This window comes from Daphnia pulicaria, chromosome 2, assembly GCF_021234035.1.
Source record: "Daphnia pulicaria isolate SC F1-1A chromosome 2, SC_F0-13Bv2, whole genome shotgun sequence".
NCBI classification, from domain to species: domain Eukaryota; kingdom Metazoa; phylum Arthropoda; class Branchiopoda; order Diplostraca; family Daphniidae; genus Daphnia; species Daphnia pulicaria.
In genome coordinates, this window is record NC_060914.1 from 2,917,083 (window position 1) to 2,938,819 (window position 21,737).

The following is a 21,737-nucleotide window of genomic DNA, read 5'->3' on the forward strand; positions in this document are numbered from 1 at the left end:
TGTACATACACGTCTAATACATAGGCCCAGACTACCCGACAAATCTCCAATGCCGCGAGACCATTTTCCAAGAAATTCATCGACAAGAAAGGGGAACCCTTTCTTGTCCCGCAGCGTGCTCACCACTCATAAAAATATATAAAAGATGATGTTCAAATAACGTTGCTAACATGTTCAATTCGATTATGGTTATGACGTCGGAAAAATATATAAGCGCGTCTCTTTTGGCTAAGAAATTCCCAGACATATCCGCAGCAGCTCTTCCTCAACGTGAGATTATAGAAGAGCTTTGAGAAGAAAAGAAGACGAGAAAAAGAGAGAGATCTTTATTCCTATATAGGTATAAGGATGATGATGACCGAACGCGGTATTGATCAATATAATTGGGGGGAGAAAAAAGGTTATTTGAGCACCGGCAATGGGATCCTCCTCCCGCGGCTGCTGCCACATATTGGCGCTCTTTTTTTTCTCTCTCTATCTCGTTCACACACACACTCACACTATACTACCTCTTTTTATGTATAAGGTTTCCAATGAATAAGTGATGACGAATTATCGATCGCTTTCCAACAAAATTAGCTGCTCCCGCGCCTTGAAAAAAACACACGCACACAGCAGTGTTGGATTCACGATATGACGCAGCAGCAGCAGTCTTTTACGGCCGCATAGACTATTGTGACTGTATTATACATGGCAAATAGCGCGGAATATAAGTAACGTATAGGGCGGCTGTTAAACGCCTTTGGTGTTTGCGGGTGCTGCAGTTTCCCTTCAACAGCGGCACAACATCCGCCCGTCACCCCGTGAGAACAGCCCAGTTTGTCCACTACATATTATATCACCTCTTCTTCTTCTTTCGTCCTTTTCCCATCACCTGTATTTTTTTCTTTACGAGAATAGCTGCTGCTGCTGCTGATATGTTTTCTCTTTTGGGTGTTTGTTTCTTCTACAGACTTGGACGCCATCAATTATTCATAGATTTTGTCACTCTCTTAGACGGACCCCCTCCCTTCTATTGTCTACTCCGTAACAGCCTTAAATTACGGTCATCTTCATTAAATATGTATTTTTTTTTTGTTTTCCACCTTGCTGCAAGGGATGCGCGTTTTTCTGAAGAAAAACAATTCCGACGACGGGCAACACAGAATTAAATTCCTGTTAAATCTTATAGACTTTCCAATTTTTCCTTACATCCGATTTCTTAGTATACGCAAAAAAGGCTAAGGGTTTTGTTAGTAATTACTGATAACTTTGTCCGCTTTCATCTGTTGTCGACACCCAAATTCTATCGAGAGATATACTCGGTAATGGAAGGACGGCAGCGGCTTTTACATCATTTTCTCATTTCATCTCGCCATCTGAATCCCTCGGCAAATCGAAGACTCGTGTTCAATGGCCGCTATATACGGCGAAGAAGAGGATTAAGCCGCATATAACATCTGTCCAACATGATGCGCATTTTCCCCCCCTTTTTATTAGAAACCAATAAAGCGACGACCATGCACAAAGTCGCGTGGGTGTCTATTTTGTGTGTGTGAGCCAAAGAAATCTTTTGGACATGTAGAAAGAAAAAAAAAGACTTCAATCTTAATAGATATTCCCCCTATAGACTCTGATCCATGTGTTGGTTCATCCAGCAAGATGCAATATGCCACGTTTTCTTTCTTTCTATCCCCTTATTTCTTTGTATGTATCTTTCTCCGCCTTTCCTATTTGGTCTGATGGGCCGTCAGATGGAATGCCCGAATCCTCAATAAGAACTCGGGAGAACGCGGAACGAGAGCTTGAATGGGCACGCGCTTTAATTGCAGCGAGAAGAGACACGTACACAAGTGAGACGATGGCTCTCTTAATTATAACACGGGGGGAGGCTGAAATCTTTCTTGGTTGCTATGGGCGACAACTAGCTACGAATACACGTATGTACAACTGAAATAACGTATAAACAATAGGCAAGCCGTAGCTATTACCTGTTGTTGGCTTCCTACCGTGTTTTATTAATACACGCACAAGGTCAATTCCCACTTGACGTGTTCTAAAATTTACCTGTTATACATATAACATATAAGTGTCGATCAGCGGAGAAAAAGAATATGGAAATCGTGTGACTCCATCTGTTTGGTTTCTCCCAAAAAGTTTATCCTTTTTTAAATAACTAGTTGTTATAATCTTATTTCTGGAGTAATTCGCGATGAATGACGCATTCGTCTCCAGGTAGTATTTCAGCCGCGTATATTGCGTAGGCTGCAAATACTTTGGCCTTTCTATTTTAGAACAGGCAACACGTGGAATTGTGCAATATTTTTAACATTTATTTTTGCGGTACAAATTTCAATGCGCGTTTTATGTTTCAATAGAGAACACGGCGCGGTAATAAAAGAGAAGTAGGTGCGAATAAATCTGTCTCGATGTTATTGATTTAAATTACTTTTTTTCCCCGGCTTATTTCCTTGTGGCACTGTGATAGGCCCTATAGGTAAAGAAAAATGCCAGAAGCAAAAGGATCAAAGTGTGGAGCTGATGTATTTCTATTCTTTCTAGCCTTCCATTGTGATGGAAAGTTACATCGCGGATAACACACATTTCTTTCGGTACAAACGAAATTAGCGCTCAAGAAGAAGCTTTTATCCTCGTCGTACTGTTCACAGATATCACCAGAGTGGGTGTTAAATCAATCAAGAACTTTGAAATAGCATTGAATATTGTGTGAGTATAGGCCTAGTGGTGAAACTTTTCACGACATGGATCTGAATGCAAATGAGCCCCTTTCAAAAGTTGTATTCAATTATCATCACCCACCATTTTCTTTTTTCAAAAATGTACGGGTCTATCTTCCTGAAAGGGAACTCCACGAACTAACACTATATTTGGTCGTCACCGTTCTATCCATCAAGCAAAGACAAACTTTATTTGCCGTATTCAATTTCAGCTGAAAGATGATGAACATTTTTTGATTGGCTCTTTGGCGGAAGTAGTAGAGCCTTTCTCTTATATTATTTCTCTGCTGATTGCATTTGTCAGCACGATTTTACTATTCAGCATTAACAGCAAATGGACTTTTGCCTTTACTAGAAGGTAATAATAAAAGTCAATAATTTATTCATTGAATCAAGTTAAATAAGCGCTCAAGAAAAGCTACTTTCCCGAGAAACGTATCTTGCCTAGATTACAATTAAATGTTGATCCTACCTGCGGTTGTCTTTTGCGAAAGAGGATTTCTGCCTCGAGAGCTATACCTGGTGTCAGTTTTTCAAATGCAAGTTTTTTAACTATTTACAGGCCCTATCCATACAACTAGGGATTAACAAAACAGTATTTTTGACACTTTTCATTTCATAATTGAACAGTCACCCCTTATTTAATTTATACCTCTTACCTCCCCTTTCAAAAACGAATGAAAATAATACTACACAATCTACCCCCAACCAAATAATAAGAAGTCTACCTGCATTATTGTTGACGCTATATTCAGACATTTGCGATCAATCCGCTCCGAGCACGTCACTTGCTGCCGTCTGTATGGAAACGTTTTTGCTTGTTGACCCACAGCTTCCGCCACTTTGCCATTACAAGTGCTGCGAAGGGAGTTAATATTGAAGAACGGCTCGAAACAAGAGAAAGGAATGGAATCAAAATAAGACGCGCGCTGAGACGCATTTGTAATTGTTGATTCATAACTGTTGCGTAATGTTTAATCCGAGGGGGAAAATCAATAATGTTTCATATCTTTGCTTGCACTCGGGATTATTGGTGTTATTGCAGGACACCTAAGCACTTTACCAGGATCAGTAACGCACCATAAATTACATTTATATGTAAAATAATCCGCTGGCGGAGTACAGAAAAAAAAGCCAAAACAAGACGCTTGGCATAGGCTATTTCCGCCCATCCGACTGTATAAATCTCACACGACCCGGTCGGAAATGATTTACAAATTTTCCATCGACTATAATACTGGGTATCCCAGAAGCAGAATTATATGATCTCCCATCTCGCTCGTTATACGATGAGAACGAATATGGCTTTTGCGCGTCTTCTGTCATAAAAACCTTTGCTGGGTACATTCCACGTACAGTCAAAGAGACTTTATTGCGTCGATTTTATGGCTTTATAGTCCGATACGGTATTTTCCAATATTAAATCTTGTGATATCTGATAAATAGATGAAATACGCATTCCTTCTTTCTATACGGCACAACGGCCATGATTTCAGCTCGTTATCTCTCGTGTTCAACCAACACCAAATACTTTCTTAAAATTATTGGTGACTTGATCAATTTAAACTTCAAGAAAGAACAAGTTTGCAAAAATGCGAAAGTTCTGTATTGTTTACACTTCACAAATCTCAGTGTTTCGAAATCCTGCCGTACAATGACATCAAATAAAACAATTGGCACTTACAAATTTAACTTTTAGCGAGGAGAAATAAATCTGAATTGGTTACACACGGTTACACACAAACACATTTCTGAGTAAACGGCAGAATTTTACGATATTCAATCTTGAAGGCGCTTGCAGAAAGATCCTGATTGCCGGAAGCTTAGAAAACCGCCATCAATTGCATAATGTCCAAGCAGAGCTCCGGATAACTCTTGGTAATCTCAATCCACTCCTTGCGACGCGAACAAATGGCTTTGGCATTTCTCGCCATAAAATTCAGTGAGGATTCGCGAAGCTTAGCGGCATTGATCGTATGGGCCAAGACGAGATAATGGCCGGCATTTTCCACCGTCAACTTGTGCGATAAATGCTGGCCGCATTCTTCTTTTAACGAATCGACGGCGTACTTGTCTGCCGCTACCATCAGCTCCGCTACATCCGCGTCCTGCTCCAAGTTGGCATCTCCGGTGTAGAAATAATGAAGAAGTTTTCTGAGTACATTCGGTTGAATGTCTGCGATTTCAATGATTTTCTTCTGATTTTCTTCGCAGTCGTGTTGAAACATTGCGGCTAGAACGGGGCTACCAGAAGCAAGGATGAAAGTGTGGGCTTCAAACGACTTTTCTTCGCATTTGATAACGACGTCAGAAGGGATCTTCATTTTCCAAAGATTCAATAGCTGAGTCTTTTTGATAGTCGCACTTCGCACAACATCGGCGGGAAACGGATTGAAATCGATGAGGATCTTGATAAAATTTCTTCTGTAATTGCTGTTGCAGTGGTGACAAGTGCCGATCGCCAACTGCTCTGTCCACGACGATCTCCACTTGGATCCGATGAAATTCATCTTTTGTTGGGTTTCGATCGTTTCGTTTCGTCGATCGTCCTCATCCCATTCTTTGGTGGCCAGAATGGTCATCGATTCCAATTTGTGTGACGACTTGATCGCCTTGGCCAGGACGATTTCCACCTCGAGAAATGTCTGCAATTGCAGTGTTGATTTGACTTCTTTAGAACTTAATTTGCAAATTTCGAAAATGTTTTTATCGAGCTGCTGGACATTTTCGATGATTTCCTTGTTAGGCACACTGTGATGGTAATTTCTCCATGAAATCAAGAAAAGTCCTTCTCGAATTTTCTTTCCTGTCGCCATGTCAAGTCCTCTAAACAAGCGAAAATTTGCGACGCCGCAGAGCACTGATTGCGCGTTTAAAATGGAGACGACTGAAAAATCAACTGCCACTTTGGCTCTTGGATCTCTCGAAACTAAAGGATTATTCGTCCGAGAAAGCCCTTGTGTCGCAATCCCAACGTTATAGCTGTTTAAAATGGAAAGGGGGTAGCTAAACGGTTGAGAAATACCACCCACACTCACCCATCGCCAACCGAACAATATGGTGTGAAAAAGAGGGATGGGGAATCGTTAGCTCGGATTTGAAACCTTCGTTATGGGAACCCACCAAACAAAATAGTGATTTTTGTTTTCGTGTTTCAAAATGGAGTCAAGTGACGACTGAAAGTCATTTGTTCTCAGGGAGATTAGCGCAGCATTTTTTAATGAATGTAGTGGGAGATGACGACGAAAGTAAAAACATTTTCCGACACGAAAAAATTCACTTATCGACCGTATATCTAGTCTATTATGTAAATTTGAAACATTTGGTTTTCGACAGTTTTTGGGAAACAAACCCCTTACGTACAATCAGTAATAATATGAAAAGTAGATGTTTAACCCCAAATTTGAATCCGGAAATCTAGATTCAATGAGAAATATTTTCATTTGAGAATATGGAAATACTTAGGCATCTTCTAAATGCTTCTAATAGTCAATGTAGATAAGAAGCAGAAATAAAATAACTGTACGGCCTGTAGCCCTACTTAAGTCAGACAGTAATTTTGGTTAAAAAAAAAATAAAACTTAAAATAAAACAAACACTTGCAAATCAAACTTTCTGTATTGCTCATCATCTAAGAATATTCCTAGAAAATGGATAACTCAAAATCAGCCACAGCACAACACTATCATAATATCACAAAAGTGTCTTGATTGATTTCTTGCTTTTGGAATCCAGTTTTTCGGCAATCTTCGTAAGGCGAAATATTTTCACAGGCCGACCATAAGCTGCGTAGCTTGAAAGCAGAGCTCCGGATAATTCTTGATGATATCCATCCAATCCTTGCGAGAGCAAACGGCTTTAGCATTCTCCGACATAAACTGAAGTGTAGCCTCGTGAAGCACGGTCGAATTATGAAGGTGAGCCAACACTAGATAACGTGCGGCGTTTTCAACCTTTAAATCTTTTGTCAAGAACACTGCACATTCTTCTTTCAATGTTTCAACGGCGTACTTGTCGGCAGCAATCAGCAACTCGGCTACATCTTCCACTTCAGTTTCCAGGGCGACCTCTCCAGTGTAGATATGTTGCAAAAGATTTTCAAAAATATTGGCTTTGATGTCCGTGATGTTGGCAACTCTTTCTTGCTTTTCTTTAAAGTCATTTTCAAACATGGCAGCCAGAATAGGGCTACCAGAAGCCAGGATCAAGGTGTGAGCTTTGATTGATTTTCCATCGCATTGGAATTCAACATCAGCCAATGTCTTAGTTTTCCACAGATTCAGCAAGTGATCAAGAACATGTTGTGATCCTTTTTTAAGAGAACACAAATTTAAATCAATGAGAATCTCAAAACTGATTACAGCAACAGGGTTTACTCCACATTGTGAGCAAGAACTGTGTGAGGGACAGTATTGGCAATTAGATTCCTTCCAGGAAGCTGTCCATTTCGATTGATTTTTTGCCATTTTATGTTTGACACCATTTTTCGAGAGCACAACAAGCATTTGTTCCGTTTTGATTGCCTTAAATGCATCGGAGAAATTGATTTCTATTACAAGGACTGCATTAACTCCACTCCTTGTAAATCTGAGTTTGCAAAATTTAAAAACATCCACCAGATTTTTTACTTCACTAATTTGCTGCTGGTTGTTGGGTGGTGCAGTAGTATTCCATGAAATCGAAAATAAGTCCTGTCGGATTTTTTGTGCTGAGGCTGCTAATGCCATATTTAACGCAAACTTCAAGAGCAAGATTCACAACTAACAAAACGAATAAATGCTAGAAATGATGGCAATTGAATGATGAAACTGTAAAAAGCATGCTTCCACTTTTGGAAAATAGGAGTCCCCAGAGGTTGCCAGATAAGGGGGAAAAACCCTAATAAACAAATCGAAAATTCCATATTTCCATCCCCCAAAAAATCCCTTAACACAATTTTTTCCTTTTTTTCCCTAAAAATAAAATAAATCAAAATTCTAAAATAGAATAAATTTCTATAAAATCGAATCAATCACTCTAAATCCCCCATAATTTGCCAACACGGCCAAGGCCAACACCGAAGAAAATTCTTGAGAAAATTAGAAATAGAAAAGAATACGATTAAAAAATTAGGGACTTTCCACCCTAGATTATGAAAAAAATTCCCAAAATAATCTTAAAAAGGGAAATATCCCCGATTATCTACGAATCTATTATCTATTATCTACTAAAGCGCTGCGAAAAGTGATCACTTGATCAGCTGACCTCATACAGCTAAAATGCCTGAGGGAAAACGGTTGAATGGCCTCTTTCTATTAGCCAAGCAGTTGAGAAATGGACACTCACACACTCACGTGAGTACGTGACTCACCCCCTTTGAAAACAGGGGGCGAAGAATCGTTAGCTCGGTTTCGGAATCTTCGTTACCGGAAACCCAAACATAAAAAAGGTGTTTTCTTTTCATGTTTCAAAATGGAGTCAAGTGAATTAAAGTCGAGCGATTTTTTCTCAGAGAGATTAATAGCGCAGCCAAGTAATTAATATAGTGGGAGTTGACGATGAATGGCAAAAAAAATTTTCGACACGACTAAATTCACTTTTTGATTGCATATTAAGCTTACTATGCAAATTTAAATTTCGTTTGCGACACTTTGAATATGGGAGTACGACCCTTTTTATAATTGTTGAATAATATTTACAATAAAAAGGGAAAACTCAAAATTTCACTCCAGAAAATGAAACTATTCACAATCACACACTCTGGAATGCTTCCCATAGTCATTATGGAGAAGCAGAAGAAAATAACTACATATAGATTAGTCAGACTGTAATTTTAGAAAAGTAACACTTTAAATCAATTTTAACACTTGAAAATCCAACTTTCTGTATTGCTAAAAAATCTAGGAACATTCCTAGAACACGGATAACCTCAAAACCAGCCACCGCACAACACACAGGGTAATTTAAAAACAAAAAATTTTGATTAATTTCTGGTTACAAAAATGCTGCGTTCGGAATGCAGTTTTCCGGTAATCTTCGTAAGGTGAAATCTTATCACTGGCCGACCATACGTTGAGTGGCTTCAAAGCTGAGCTCGGGATAATTCTTGATGATATCCATCCAATCCTTGCGAGCGCAAATGGCTTTAGCATTCTTCGACATAAATTGCAACGTAGACTCGTGAAGCACAGTCGAATTGTGAAGGTGAGCCAATACTAGATAGCGTGCGGCGTTTTCCACTTTTAAATCATTTGACAAATACAGTGCACATTCTTCTTTCAATGTTTCAACGGCGTATTTGTCGGCAGCAATCAGCAACTCGGCTACATCTTCGACTTCAGTTTCCAGGGCGACCTCTCCAGTGTAGATATGTTGCAAAAGATTTTCAAAAATATTTGCTTTGATGTCCGTGATGTTGGCAATTCTTTTCTGTTTTTCTTCAAAGTCGTTTTCAAACATGGCAGCCAGAACAGGGCTACCAGAAGCCAGGATCAAAGTGTGAGCTTTGATTGATTTCCCATTGCATTGGAATTCGACATCAGCTAGTGTCTTAGTTTTCCACAGATTCAGCAAGTGATCGAGAACATGCTGTGATCCTTTTTTAAGGGAACCAGGAGTCAAATCAATGAGAATCTCAAAACAAATTTCAATAGTAGGGTTCCCAAAAATTGGGTTTGTACCCAAAATGTGCCAGCTGTAGTAATGAGAGTAGGGGGAGGTTACAGAGGAAGGTTTCCATTTAGTTTTAATTGTTTTCATAAGCTGCTTGACACCATTTTGGGATAGCTCAACAAGAATTTTTTCCTTTTCAATTGGCTTAGTTCCATTTTTAAAACAGATTTTCATTGTGAGGACTGAATTAACTCCATTCTTTGTAAAAATGAGTGTGCAATATTTAAAAACACCAGAAAGTTTTTTTACTTTCACATTTCTGTTAAGTGCTGTAGTAGTTGTATTCCATGAAATAGACATTAAGCCATCTCTAATTTGTTTTGCTGAAGCCATTTTTAACGCAGACTCCTAGATCTAGAGCACGACCACGACTGACCAAACAATGGTGTGATCAGCTGGGAGATACTGCCTGAAGCTCATGAGGCTATAAATCACGAAACAAAAATAAGCTGACAACGTCTGCCTGTCCCATCAGCTCGCATCTCATTTTCCGGTTCAGTGTTTCAAGGTTTCAACCTTGAAAGAACAATGAAGAAGTTTTAACTTTTAAGTCGAATGTCGTTGAATTATTTTCTTCTGATTTTGTTCGCATTCGTTACGGAGGGCATGGCAGATTGGCAGCCAGTACGGAACTTGCAGTGGCGGGGATGAGGGTGTGGGCTTCGAATGCAGTAACTTAACATAACTTTAGAATAAAGGATCTGGATATTCCCCAGATTCAACACTCGAGTCATTTTGGTAATCCAATACAACTAGAAAATTGTTAAAATCGATGAGAATCTCCAAAATTAATGTTTTGATTAGTTGCCGTTCTGGCACCTGCCGACAACTAATTCCGCTTCTCAATCCGATTAAATTCATCTTTTGTTGTGCGATTTCCACCTCGAGAACTATTTGTGAATCGCAGCTGCTTTTATCTGGCTGCGTGGACATCGCTTATTTTATATGACACGACAGCGATTTTCCCAAGAAACATCCCTCTCCAATTCTCCGTCCTGTCGTCATGCCGAGTACAAGCGAAGTTTGCGACGACAGCGCAACTAATTGCGCGTTTGCTTTCGTGAATTGGAGACTAAAAACGGAACTACCACTTCGGTTCTTGTAGTATCTCTCGAGACTCGGATTATTCGTTCGAGAAAGACCTTATTTTCGTAATTAGCCTACAATGCCAAGTTGCGAGTGGATTGAATGGAAAGGGGGTAGCCAAACAGTTGAGACACACCACCCACGCTCACCCATTGCCAATAACCGAACTATATGGTGTGAAAAAGGGTGGCAGGGAAAATCATCATCAGCTGAGATTCGAAACAAGACAGCTTCGTTATGGGAACCCTGAAAAGGGATTTTTTTTTAAATCAACAAGTCGAATGAGTGAAATGTCGAGTGATTTGCTTTAAGGGAGATCCGTTCAGCATTTGTAGAACCACAAATAGCGTGGGAGGCGATATATAATGAAAGCAACAACATTTTCCTACTCGAAAAATTTCCTGATCGATCGTATATCGGGTTTTTTATGTAACTTGAAAGATTTCGTTTGCGGCAGGTTTGATTTGAAGATGTAGCTAAACTGTAGTTTTTTTCAATAATCATTCAATAATATGAACAATTAAAGAGGAAAACTAAAAAAACGAATCAGAGAATACCGCACTCTCTGGCGGAATGCATTTATTCGCTATTGTGGAAAGACAGAAGAAAGTTATTGTGGTAAAACACACTTATGTATGATTCACGATGCGAATCAAATTTTTTGTATTGCTCATAATCTATCTCATGAAAACCCAAAACACCGAAAATAAAAAGGTGGGACACTGGTACAGAGTAATTGAACAACAAAAATATCTTGTTAATTTGTTATTATTATTTCTGATTTATTAATGACTCTGTTCTAATTATTTTCTGACTACGATAATGGATTCGAAATTCCGGATTTTGGTGAACTTCGTAAGGCAAAATGTTTTCACAGGCCGACCATAAGCTGCGTAGCTTGGAAGCAGAGCTCGGGGTAAGTTTTAATGATATCCATCCAATCCTTGCGAGAACAAACGGCTTTAGCGTTCTGCGACATAAACTGCAGTGTGGCCTCGTGAAGCATTGACGAATTCTGGAGATGAGCAAATACTAGATAACGTGCCGCGTTTTCCACCTTTAAATCTTTTGTCAAGTAGATCGCACACTCATCTTTCAATGTTTCAACGGCGTATTTTTCGGCAGCAACCAGCAACTCGGTAACGTCTTCGACTTCAGTTTCCAGGGCAACCTCTCCGGTGTAGATGTATTGCAAAAGATTTTCAAAAATATTGGCTTTGATATCCACGATATCAACAGTTTTTTCATGCTTTTCTTTAAAGTCATTTTCAAACATGGCAGCCAGAACAGGGCTACCAGAAGCCAGGATCAAAGTGTGAGCTTTGATGGATTTTCCATCGCATTGGAATTCAACATCAGCCAATGTCTTAGTTTTCCACAGATTCAGTAAGTGATCGAGAACATGTAGTGATCCTTTTTTAAGAGAACCAGGGGTTAGATCAATCAAAATCTCGAAACCTATTGTAGGTTTTACTGCACATTGTGTGCACTGCGTGTGCGAGTGGCAGTATTGGCAGCTTTTTTCAGTCCAGGAAGTTGTCCATTTCGATTGATTCATTGTCATTTTCTGTTTGATACCATTTTTCGAGACCTCCACAAATATATTTTCCGTTTTAATTGGCTTTGTTGTATTGGAAAAATTGATTTCCATTTCAAGGATTGCAGTAACCCCATTCCTTGTAAAACTGAGTTTGCAAAATTTTAAAACATCCATAAGATTTTTTACTTCCACTATTTGTTGCTGGTTGTTAGGTGCTGCAGTAGTATTCCATGAAATAGAAAATAAGCCATCTCGGATTTGTTGTGCTGAAGCCATTTTTTTTAAATACTGTCGTGATTACGTTAGCAATAATAAACAGAAAAAGGATATGCTTCAAGGCAGGAGAATAAGCCCACAACTGAAAAATACACCAAAATCAGAAAGATGAATTCGACAAGTGTATCGATTGATCACTTAAGAATTTGAAAAGAGAAGTAAAGTAGCTCTCTTTCGACAACTAAAGAAACAAGAAATATAATGGCCTAAATACTCGAAGTGATCATTACATTATCGCGCTGTTGGACGGTCGGGAGCTGTCTTCCTCCTCATTTTATCTATCGCATTTTATCTATCGTGAGACAAAAAATAAACAAGGTAACAAAATGATAATTTCAAGATAAGACGTTCAATCTCTCTTTTGCAACTATCACTCATCCATTTATCGCTGACCTTTTGTCGATGAGAATAGTCAAAACAAACAAACAAGAGTGTCACAAAGTTTTCTGGCAAGGCAATTTCAAAATGGGTCGCCTCCCACAAGGGAAAATAACAAACTTTTCACTGAATATTTCAATCCAATTCCCTAAAATCTTTATAGCTTTCCTTCAATAATAATAATTAAAACAAAAATATGGACAAGCTGATGTGTTGGTTGTTTTTGGGCACTTTTTTTTTTGAACCCCCAAAATATTGATTTTTTTAAATCTTTAAATGTATGCATGGAGTCGAGTGAGCGAAAGTCGAGTGATTCGTTTTCAGGGAGATTCGAGCAGCATTATTAGTAGAAACAAAATAAATAGCGTGGGAGGCGATGTATAATGAAAGCAATAGCATTTTCCCACTCGAAAAATTTCCAGATCGATCGTATGGCTAGGCTTTTATGTAAATTTGAAAGATTTTGTTTTTGGCAGATCTTATTTCGGAGATAAAGCTAAACTAGTCTTTTGCTATAGCCCTCTTGTATGAAAAAGAAAAACCCCAAACTCTATTCCGGAATAGATAATACTGCATGCTCTTTCCGGCATAAATTTAATTTCGTGCTATTGTGGGTTATGTAATATGTAGGCAAAACAAAACAACTGTACGCTATAGTAAGACTGCATGGTAAAAAAAAAATGTATAAACTAAAAAAAAAATAAATCAATCAAACACTTGCAAACCAAACTTTCTGTATTTGTTCATAATCTAGGAATTTTACAAGAAATCGAAACATTCATAACCAGCGGAAGCATGACACAGAGGAATTGTAGGCTACATGAAAATAATTTTGATTGATTCTTGATTGCAGTAGTGCGCTTGGAATCCCGTTTTCGGTCATCTTCGTAAGGTGAAATCTTTTCACAGGCCGACCATACGTTGAGTGGCTTCAAAGCTGAGCTCGGGATAATTCTTGATAACATTCATCCATTCCTTGCGAGAGCAAACGGCTTTAGCGTTCTCCGACATAAACTGAAGTGTAGCCTCGTGAAGCACGGTTAAATTGTGAAGGTGAGCCAATACTAGATAGCGTGCGGCGTTTTCCACTTTTAAGTCATTTGACAAATACAGTGCACATTCTTCTTTCAATGTTTCAACGGCGTACTTGTCGGCAGCAATCAGCAACTCGGCTACATCTTCCACTTCATTTTCTAGGGCTACCTCTCCAGTGTAGATATGTTGTAAAAGATTTTCAAAAATTTTTGCTTCGATATCTGTGATGTCGACAACTCTTTCTTGTTTTTCTTTAAAGTCATTTTGAAACATGGCAGCCAGAACAGGGCTACCAGAAGCCAGGATCAAGGTGTGAGCTTTGATGGATTTTCCTTGGCAATTGAAAGTGACATCAGACAAAATTTTGGTATTCCACAGATTCAATATGTAATTGTGAACATGTTGTGATCCTTTTTGAGAACCGGAAGTTTGAGTGGGTTTGAATCCTTTTTCAAGAGAACCCTGGTTCTTAGCACCTGGAGAGTTGAGGTCTATGAAAATCTGAAAATTTCGTGAACATGTAGTGGGACGGTAGTTATTTGACTTGTTTACTTCATTCCAGGAAGTACTCCATTTTCCTTGCCTTAAATACATTTTCTGTGTAACAGCTCCATCTTTTGAAGCATGAACCATTATTTTTGCGATGTCCACTGACGTAAATTCCTCAGGAAAATATATTTCGATTTCAAGATATGCAATCTGCTGTCTACTAATTATAAAACTGAGTAGGCCTGTGTATTGGTGAAAAATATTGGGATTTTTAACTACAATAACTCTGAACGGTTGGTTTTCATTTGTCCCATCAATACTCCACGAAATCGAGTACAAGCCGTCTCTGAGATGTTGTGATGAAGCCATTTTTTAACGCTGAACTGATTGCGGAAATAGTAAACAATAAGAAAAGGATATTAAGAACCCACGGCTGAAATGCACCAAAAACAGAATAATAATTTGGCAAGTTAACTGGATCACTTTTTGATTTGAGAAGGAGAAGCAACTTTGACAAGCGACAACCCGAATAAAAGTTAATGAGTAATTACACGAAGTTGTTGGGTGGATGACATTCAGGCCCAGTCATTCAGGTCCGGGCCTGAATGTCTCAAAACGTAGGCCTAAAATGTCAAATAAAAAAATGAGTGGCGCTAGTAGCATGGCTTCCTAAACCAGTGCCACCAACAGTATGTAGTATATGAACTCTCATTCTCATATACTAATAATTAAAATACAAGGCAATTTAAAAATGGGTCGCCACCCTGTCGCCACCCACTCGAGAAAATAAAAAACTTTTCACTGAATATTTCAAATCTATTGCCTGAAATCTTTATAGCTTTCCTTCAATAATAATTTTTAAAAAAAATGCGGGCAAGCTTGATGTGTTGGTTGCTATTGTCGTCTCGGGGTCTCCATACTTAATAATGTAACAAAGTTTACCTCTGTGCCTCTAATGGCCTTTCACTCGCCATAATTTCGTGAAGACTTTGTTGCGCCATATGGTTGAAGAAAACATTTTTGGGGCCGAGTATTTTCACTTTTTGTGACAAAAGCCGAGCCACTTCTCCGATTGCGAATCTGCGGCGCACCAGCAGCTGCAACACATCGGAGATTCCCTATACAGAATCTCATTCATTTCCCGCATGTCACCATTTCCAGTATAGATGTTTGGCTACTATATAGTATAGAGAAAAATTAGTTTTGGAAACGAAAATCGCCTTATTTCCTTCAAAGTTGTGCTGAAACTTCGCGGGAAGTACGATACGTATAGGCCAACAGAACAGTCGCGGAACTAGGAGGTTTTTGGCATTATATTAAGATTATTAAGACTTTTGGATCTTTAATAAGTCTAAACTTTTTGACATCTGCGCCAGATGTTATATACATTTTTTGACATATTTGACATTTTCCAAAAGTTAAAAATGAAAAACCAAATGTAAGCTAATAATATATGACAAGATAATTTTAGATGCTAGAAATATTAAATCACTTGCGTAATAACTATATTTTTCGTAGGAAATAAGTCGAGGTAAGATATTCAGATTTCTACTCGGATATTCTTTCAAATATTGCCAGCAGCAGGTTAACCATTTTTAGGGGTTATTAACTAGAAGCTCGTTTATGCATCATCATAAAGAAACAAAAGAAAATTTTAAGAATGCTGAATTAAGATTATTTGTGTATAGCTAGATTGTCTTGAAGGAAACACTTTGTGTGGGACGTTTTTCATTCTTATAACCTATACAAAATGGTGGCGACTTAATTAACATCTAACATTGTTTCTAGACGTAAGAGTTTTAGGGCGGAGAGTGGGGAGGGATTGCCGTGGGCCTCGAATCTATCTTCACCGATTGAAGTTTGAGCCGCTAATTGCGGTGCATATTACACGACACACAAAGGCACAGCATATGCTCATGTACATTTGAGATATACCTGCTGTCTATACCGGTATACGGCACATCAATCCTGACCGTTGCTTGTCTACGTCAACGTTTTCCACTAATTAAATGGCCCTTCCGTACAGTCGGTTGCATTTTTATAACTAGGTGGTGAGTCAGAGATTGAAGGGCCAACTCGCTGGATGGGTCCAGCAGCACGTCTGATAATCAGTAGAGACCTACACCGGGCACGATGAAGAAACAGAATGGATCGGTTCTATAATTAACGTTTGTTTGGACGTTTTTTTTTTACAACCGTGGTCATCCCACGACTATATCCTTTTATTGTTTTATTATAGGTGCAGTCTAGTCTGCTATTTGGGGGTGAAAGTGGCCAGGTGTCGGAACCGAAAGATTGATAAACACTTCCGACGCAATTTGATCCCGGCTTTTCCTTTCTGCTGTGACAAGCATTCGGTGAAAATCAGTGACAAATGGCCGGGCAAAGAGTGGGAGGAAGAATGGTCAGCTGGTATAGCTGGGAGAAGCCATGGAAGCACCAACAGGTGGGAAACTTGGGGATACGTTCGCGTCTGTGCGTCGTCCGTAGAAATTCAGGATCGTCGCGGCAGCACTCTATCTCTACGAGGGGAGGAGATACGGGAGCCAATGGGCGGAAAGGACAATACAACGTCACTGGTGACATCACGCCAAGCCTTATTCCACTGGGCACCCGATGCGCTATATAACGCGATCCCAGCTCCTCCACCAGCTCCAGAGAACAGAATTCCGTCGGGGCGACAGCAACGGTCCCGCCGACTTTTCCATTCCACAGCCAGAAGTCGTGCACTTTCATTTGCGGTTCGTTAGATAGATATCTCCGCGTCGTTTTCAGATTTGCTTTCCGACATTCTATTGCGAAATCAAGAAATTTGGACATCATTTCCGACAGCATCCGCAGGAAGAATCAAAACTTATTAACAAGGAAAAAGGTAAGCGCGCATCAACGGCCGTTTCATTACTACTCTAATATTGCGACTTTATTCCTCTGCCGCGGTGGGTGGTGAATGATTCGCAGAAATCCCAGAGCCAAAAACAATTGTGATGTAATTATGTATATAACGGTGTGATGGTTTGTAGTGGTGGGGGGTAAAAAGCTTCCCGGCGAGAGTGGATTGAAAAGTGTTGACCACTCGTGTGAATCGACTTCGTCGTCACCCTGACAGCAGCAGTATAGCCCCAGCATGACGTCGCGTCGTTAACAGGAGATTTCCATTTGATCCCGGAGTGTCCTGTCGTCGCTTGGATGATCATTAACATTTGACAATATAACAAAAAGGGCAGCAGCAATATCTAATAGAATAAGAACTTGGAATAAGCGACACCCCGGGGCAGATAGAGAAAGTGCAATGAATGAATTGTCTTTAGCCGATTGAATTTGGCGCTACGGAGAGAACGAGGAAAACAGGATTGGATCTTCAATATAAGGAAATGTGTAGGAGCTTATTCCCAGTGTCTTGTCGTCATTTGCTAACATGATTTCATCACGTGCTATGATTGTATTTCCCACTGACAAGTGCAGCAAAACATCTTTCAATCACTATCTAAATGATTTCTTTTATTTTTCGTTTTCATATTTTCTCCAAATGGCATCTCTCCTCTTGTCCAACGTTTGGGGGTTTCAATCTCAAATAACGACCACCGATTTATATGCGGCTGTGTGTTGGGTGTGCGGCAACAGACCGGGTCAACTCATCATGCAGTTCTGGCAGTGCCCACTGTTGTTGATGGTTTCGCTGATCGCGGCCATCAACACGCAACAGACGCCATCGCAGCGGTTCGAACCTAATCAGGTGGCCGGGCTCGTCGAGCTCCATCAGCAGCTGGAACAGCCGCGAGAACATCAGGAGCAGCATCACCAGCAGCAGCAGCCGGAACAGCCGGCTCAGGCCGATAATAAGGTTAGATCGTCACTATCTCTCCACTGCTGTGTATATCTCTTTCGTATATATTAAGATGTCAACCGCGAGCTGGCCTTTTTTTTGGGCGGGGATTTCCGTTTATTGCTCGACCGAATCAATGTGATAACCCCCCCATTCGTAATAATAGAGAAATGACACGGAAGATTGCCGGGAAATTAATGGCGCTGAGTTGGATGATTGGAAGAGATGTATTGAGTGTGTGTGGGGGTGGGGGGGATGACTGTGTGTCTATCGACAGACAAGGGAACAAACAAACAAACAGAAAAAACAATAAAAATTGTGCAATCACGATGCAGGACTACGCACCGTCGCCAGCCGTTTTATTGCAGCTGACACCCAGCGATTGGAAGAACACGCAGGATAAGAGAAACAACTGGAACCGGATGCAAGGAATGTGGGGCAAGAGGAGCCAGCAGCAATCAGATGGATCTGCCCTCTCCGAAATGACTCCACCTCGGGTAAGCTCCGCCGCACACAATCGAACCAATTCGTTTTGTTCTGCCAGGGGGAAAAATAAAACCAGCTAAAATAAAACCAGCTCTTTCTCTCTTGATTAGTACTATCCACTATATACTATCCTTCCGCATCCAACTTTTCTTCGCCCAGCACATAAGAGGATTTGCACAAACTTTCACTTGTGCCATCTCCAGCAGATTCCCCCCTTTTATTTTATTTTTTAAAATCGATCCTCACTAATGGCTAATGTATAACTTATATAATGCCCAGCAGATGGTGAAACGAGCTTGGTCAGATTTGTCGCAGCAAGGCTGGGGTAAGAGGAGCTGGACCCAACTGCACGGCGTCTGGGGCAAACGCCGATGGGACCAACTTCACGGAGCCTGGGGCAAGCGGACACCCGACCAACTGGAGGATGACAGCAAAGCCGAGCAGTCGGAAAACAGCCAGGAGGATGAAGACCAGCAGCAATCTTCTTCCGAGGTGGAACGCGAAGAAGCCAACGATTCCGACGACACGGTGGAGAACAGCAAACGCTCCGGATGGAACAAGATGCAAGGAGTCTGGGGCAAACGAAGCAGCAGCAGCAGCGTCAACAGCGGACCGGCCATCGAAGGAATGGGCAACAACGACTTGCTCCTCCTCATTTCCGGCACTGGCGACCAGCTCTACCAGCAACGAGAAGACGATCAAGCCAAAGTCAACGTCGAGGTAATGCGTATTATACATTCGCTCTGCTTTGTCGTTGAAGGCAATCCACCTTTTGAAGGACTTAAAAAAAAACAGAATAATAAAGAAGCGCGTGCATCTGATTGCCAAAGTGCCAAAGTAAAATGTCAGCTGTCACTATAAAGTTCCGTCTCAACTATATCAACCGCCACTACAACATTTTTATTTTTTCGGTCGATGTATCGTCGACTTAGACGCTATTACGTTAGACGTCAAAACCGCACAGACTATCGAAAACACTCGGGTCCTTTTTAAAAAAAATTTCTTCGAAAACTTATGTCATCGTCGTTCTTTTCCCCTCCAACATTAAAATGAGATCTCTAGCTCTCTATTTAAGTCGTCGAACATCAAGGGCCCGCCCACGTCTTCCACGTGTTCCAGTGTCGTCGTTTTCCCATGGTAATACGCGAGCTGACAAGCAGCCCAAATAAACGACGCATACACAACAACAAGACCAATTCGATTGTCCCTTTGTGTCATCGACAGAATTGAGGACTTTTATCTTGATCGCCGCAGTTCTTTTTGGTTGTTGTTGTTGTTGGCTGATTGGAAATAACAAGGGCCTCCTTTGTGAATCGATATAGGAGGTCGATGATATTGACGTGCGCCGTCTGTGTTCTATACATACATCAATTTGACGTGACAAAACAGACATCAAAAAGATGAATAACTCGACCTTTTTTTCTGATTTCTTTGTTGGTGTTGTGTCTGTAGGACGCTGGAAATGAAGACAAGAGAGGCTGGAATCAGTTGCAAGGCGTCTGGGGCAAAAGGGCTCTGTCAGCCATGGCGGCCGGATACAAGCGGAACTGGAACAATCTGCGCGGAGCTTGGGGCAAGCGTGAAATACCCGCAGCCATCGCTAAAGGTCAGACCATTTTCTGAAATTTGTTATACGTCAACTTTACTGCAAAGTCTTGGTGAGATTTACGCAAATAATATATACTTTCATGTTTTTCAGGTATGGAATGGTCACGAAAGCGTGAATCCGGCTGGAACAACCTGAAAGGTCTCTGGGGCTGAAAAATTTACAGATAACAAAAAAAACTACAAAAAAAAAAAACCAAACAAAGAGAACAAATATCACGACTCCTCCCGTTTTCTATTTTGAATCGTTGATTTCCCTCCTTCTTTTTTGATTTGATCTCGGCCATTTCTACAAGTTTTGAAAAAATGAAAGGTAAAAAACTTCAACGCATCACCCATACAAACAGCCAAAAACTGTATCTATATACTACTATTGTATTTATGATTTGATTTCGTCCTATTATTCTTTTCCTCCCTCAATTGTTTCGTTTGTTCTATTATTCCTATATAACTGAATCTTTTGTTTCACGATATTATGTTATATATACAAGTCGTCAAAACAAACGTATCTCTCGAACGTGGACAAGATCGATTATTCAAAAAGATAAGATTTCTTCTTCTATTATACTATACTATACCCCGCCCAAAAGCATAAGCCAAACAAAAATCTGGATATATTATAATCCATATATTTAAAAAAAAGAAAAAAAGAAAAGATAGGAGAAGATTGCATACAGCTGTACCAATATCAACCAGCAGCAGTCGGCCCATATGGATTGCTGTTGATATTTGGTCTCTCTCTCTCTCTCCTGTAGAATTGTTTTTGGTGTGTTTTATGCATTCATATAATATACTATATATTTCAGAAACGAGAAAAACTTTATCAGAAAAATAAAGCAAACAAAACATGGTGACTCCGATCTCCGCGCACAACATCAACTGTTTCGATCGATGGAGTTGACTGATATATATAGTTATTGTGTTGTTATATGCCAGTGACGATCCTCTCTCTATAACAAACAACCCCCCCTCCCACCTAAAAAACAAACGTGAATGTATACAATCATTATAAATATATTATTGACAGTACACCGCCGTTAGGGGCATATTATTGAAGGCTATTTCGATTCATTATTTCCATTCGGCCGTCTCTGCTGTGTTATAAATTCCTTTTTCTTTTTTCCTCCTCCAATTTTGAACCCGTTGTTATGTATTTAATTCTCGTCCCTCTTTGTCTTGGCTTGTTTATTTTTTTTTGGAGGAGCACACAGATAAAGTTGCTTTCAGTTTGCTTTGTTTTGTTCTCTCCTTCCTATCGACAAATCTAACAGCCGGCTATATGAGAAGAAAGAAAAAGAAGACGCCAAGATGAAAACATTTCGCAAGAGTCATCGAGGATGATATTTTGTGTGTGACAGAAACTATAGGAAAAAGATGTAATCAAGATAAAATATACAAATGAGGACATATATCTCTATTTGTTATAAACCGTTCTACGTACATACGTATTATAATCCATCTGATGCATATCATAATATAAACGCAACAATAGACGACGGGCTTTTCAATTATTTCCAAAATTCAAACAATAAACACGCCGAACCCGAACCGTGACCTATTATGGTGTATAGTACATATCTCTCTCTTGGCATCAAGATTTCCAGCATCGCTCGTCGTGTGTTATACATATTTCCAGTGCAGGGGAAATTGC

At 39.9% G+C, this 21,737-nt stretch overlaps 4 protein-coding genes across 7 annotated transcripts; 1 reads left to right on the forward strand and 3 right to left on the reverse strand.

The window, feature by feature from the left end:
* Nucleotides 1-4,323: 4,323 nt before the first annotated feature.
* On the reverse strand, nucleotides 4,324-5,697 carry LOC124327623 (speckle-type POZ protein B-like). Its single transcript, XM_046786604.1, has one exon. It carries the CDS (start codon nucleotides 5,531-5,533, stop codon nucleotides 4,541-4,543), a length of 993 nt encoding a protein of 330 aa, XP_046642560.1. The 5' UTR covers nucleotides 5,534-5,697; the 3' UTR covers nucleotides 4,324-4,540.
* Nucleotides 5,698-6,316: 619 nt separating this feature from the next.
* On the reverse strand, nucleotides 6,317-12,439 carry LOC124327826 (speckle-type POZ protein-like). 2 transcript variants are annotated; one of them, XM_046786840.1, is made up of 2 exons: nucleotides 12,237-12,439; nucleotides 6,317-7,401 (listed from the first exon to the last, which is right to left on the reverse strand). In XM_046786840.1, the coding sequence occupies exons 1-2, from the start codon at nucleotides 12,268-12,270 to the stop codon at nucleotides 6,485-6,487; spliced, it is 951 nt and encodes a 316-aa protein (XP_046642796.1). In that variant the 5' UTR covers nucleotides 12,271-12,439; the 3' UTR covers nucleotides 6,317-6,484. The 2 variants fall into 2 exon arrangements, with proteins under 2 accessions (XP_046642796.1, XP_046642798.1); XM_046786842.1 differs by lacking the exon at nucleotides 6,317-7,401 and adding an exon at nucleotides 8,631-9,344 and having other exon boundaries at nucleotides 11,917-12,439.
* A 1,112-nt stretch (nucleotides 12,440-13,551) lies between these two features.
* Nucleotides 13,552-14,316, reverse strand: LOC124326910 (speckle-type POZ protein-like). The gene is made up of 2 exons (XM_046785625.1): nucleotides 14,236-14,316; nucleotides 13,552-14,184 (listed from the first exon to the last, which is right to left on the reverse strand). The coding sequence occupies exons 1-2, from the start codon at nucleotides 14,314-14,316 to the stop codon at nucleotides 13,552-13,554; spliced, it is 714 nt and encodes a 237-aa protein (XP_046641581.1).
* A 2,510-nt stretch (nucleotides 14,317-16,826) lies between these two features.
* Nucleotides 16,827-20,257, forward strand: LOC124327825 (prothoracicostatic peptides-like). 3 transcript variants are annotated; one of them, XM_046786837.1, is made up of 7 exons: nucleotides 16,827-17,041; nucleotides 17,740-17,745; nucleotides 17,787-18,013; nucleotides 18,331-18,492; nucleotides 18,761-19,201; nucleotides 19,934-20,087; nucleotides 20,181-20,257. In XM_046786837.1, exons 3-7 carry the CDS (start codon nucleotides 17,810-17,812, stop codon nucleotides 20,240-20,242), a joined length of 1,023 nt encoding a protein of 340 aa, XP_046642793.1. In that variant the 5' UTR covers nucleotides 16,827-17,041; nucleotides 17,740-17,745; nucleotides 17,787-17,809; the 3' UTR covers nucleotides 20,243-20,257. The 3 variants fall into 3 exon arrangements, with proteins under 3 accessions (XP_046642793.1, XP_046642795.1, XP_046642794.1); XM_046786839.1 differs by having other exon boundaries at nucleotides 18,764-19,201; XM_046786838.1 differs by lacking the exon at nucleotides 17,740-17,745 and having other exon boundaries at nucleotides 16,827-17,046; nucleotides 17,788-18,013.
* The last annotated feature ends 1,480 nt before the right edge of the window (nucleotides 20,258-21,737 follow it).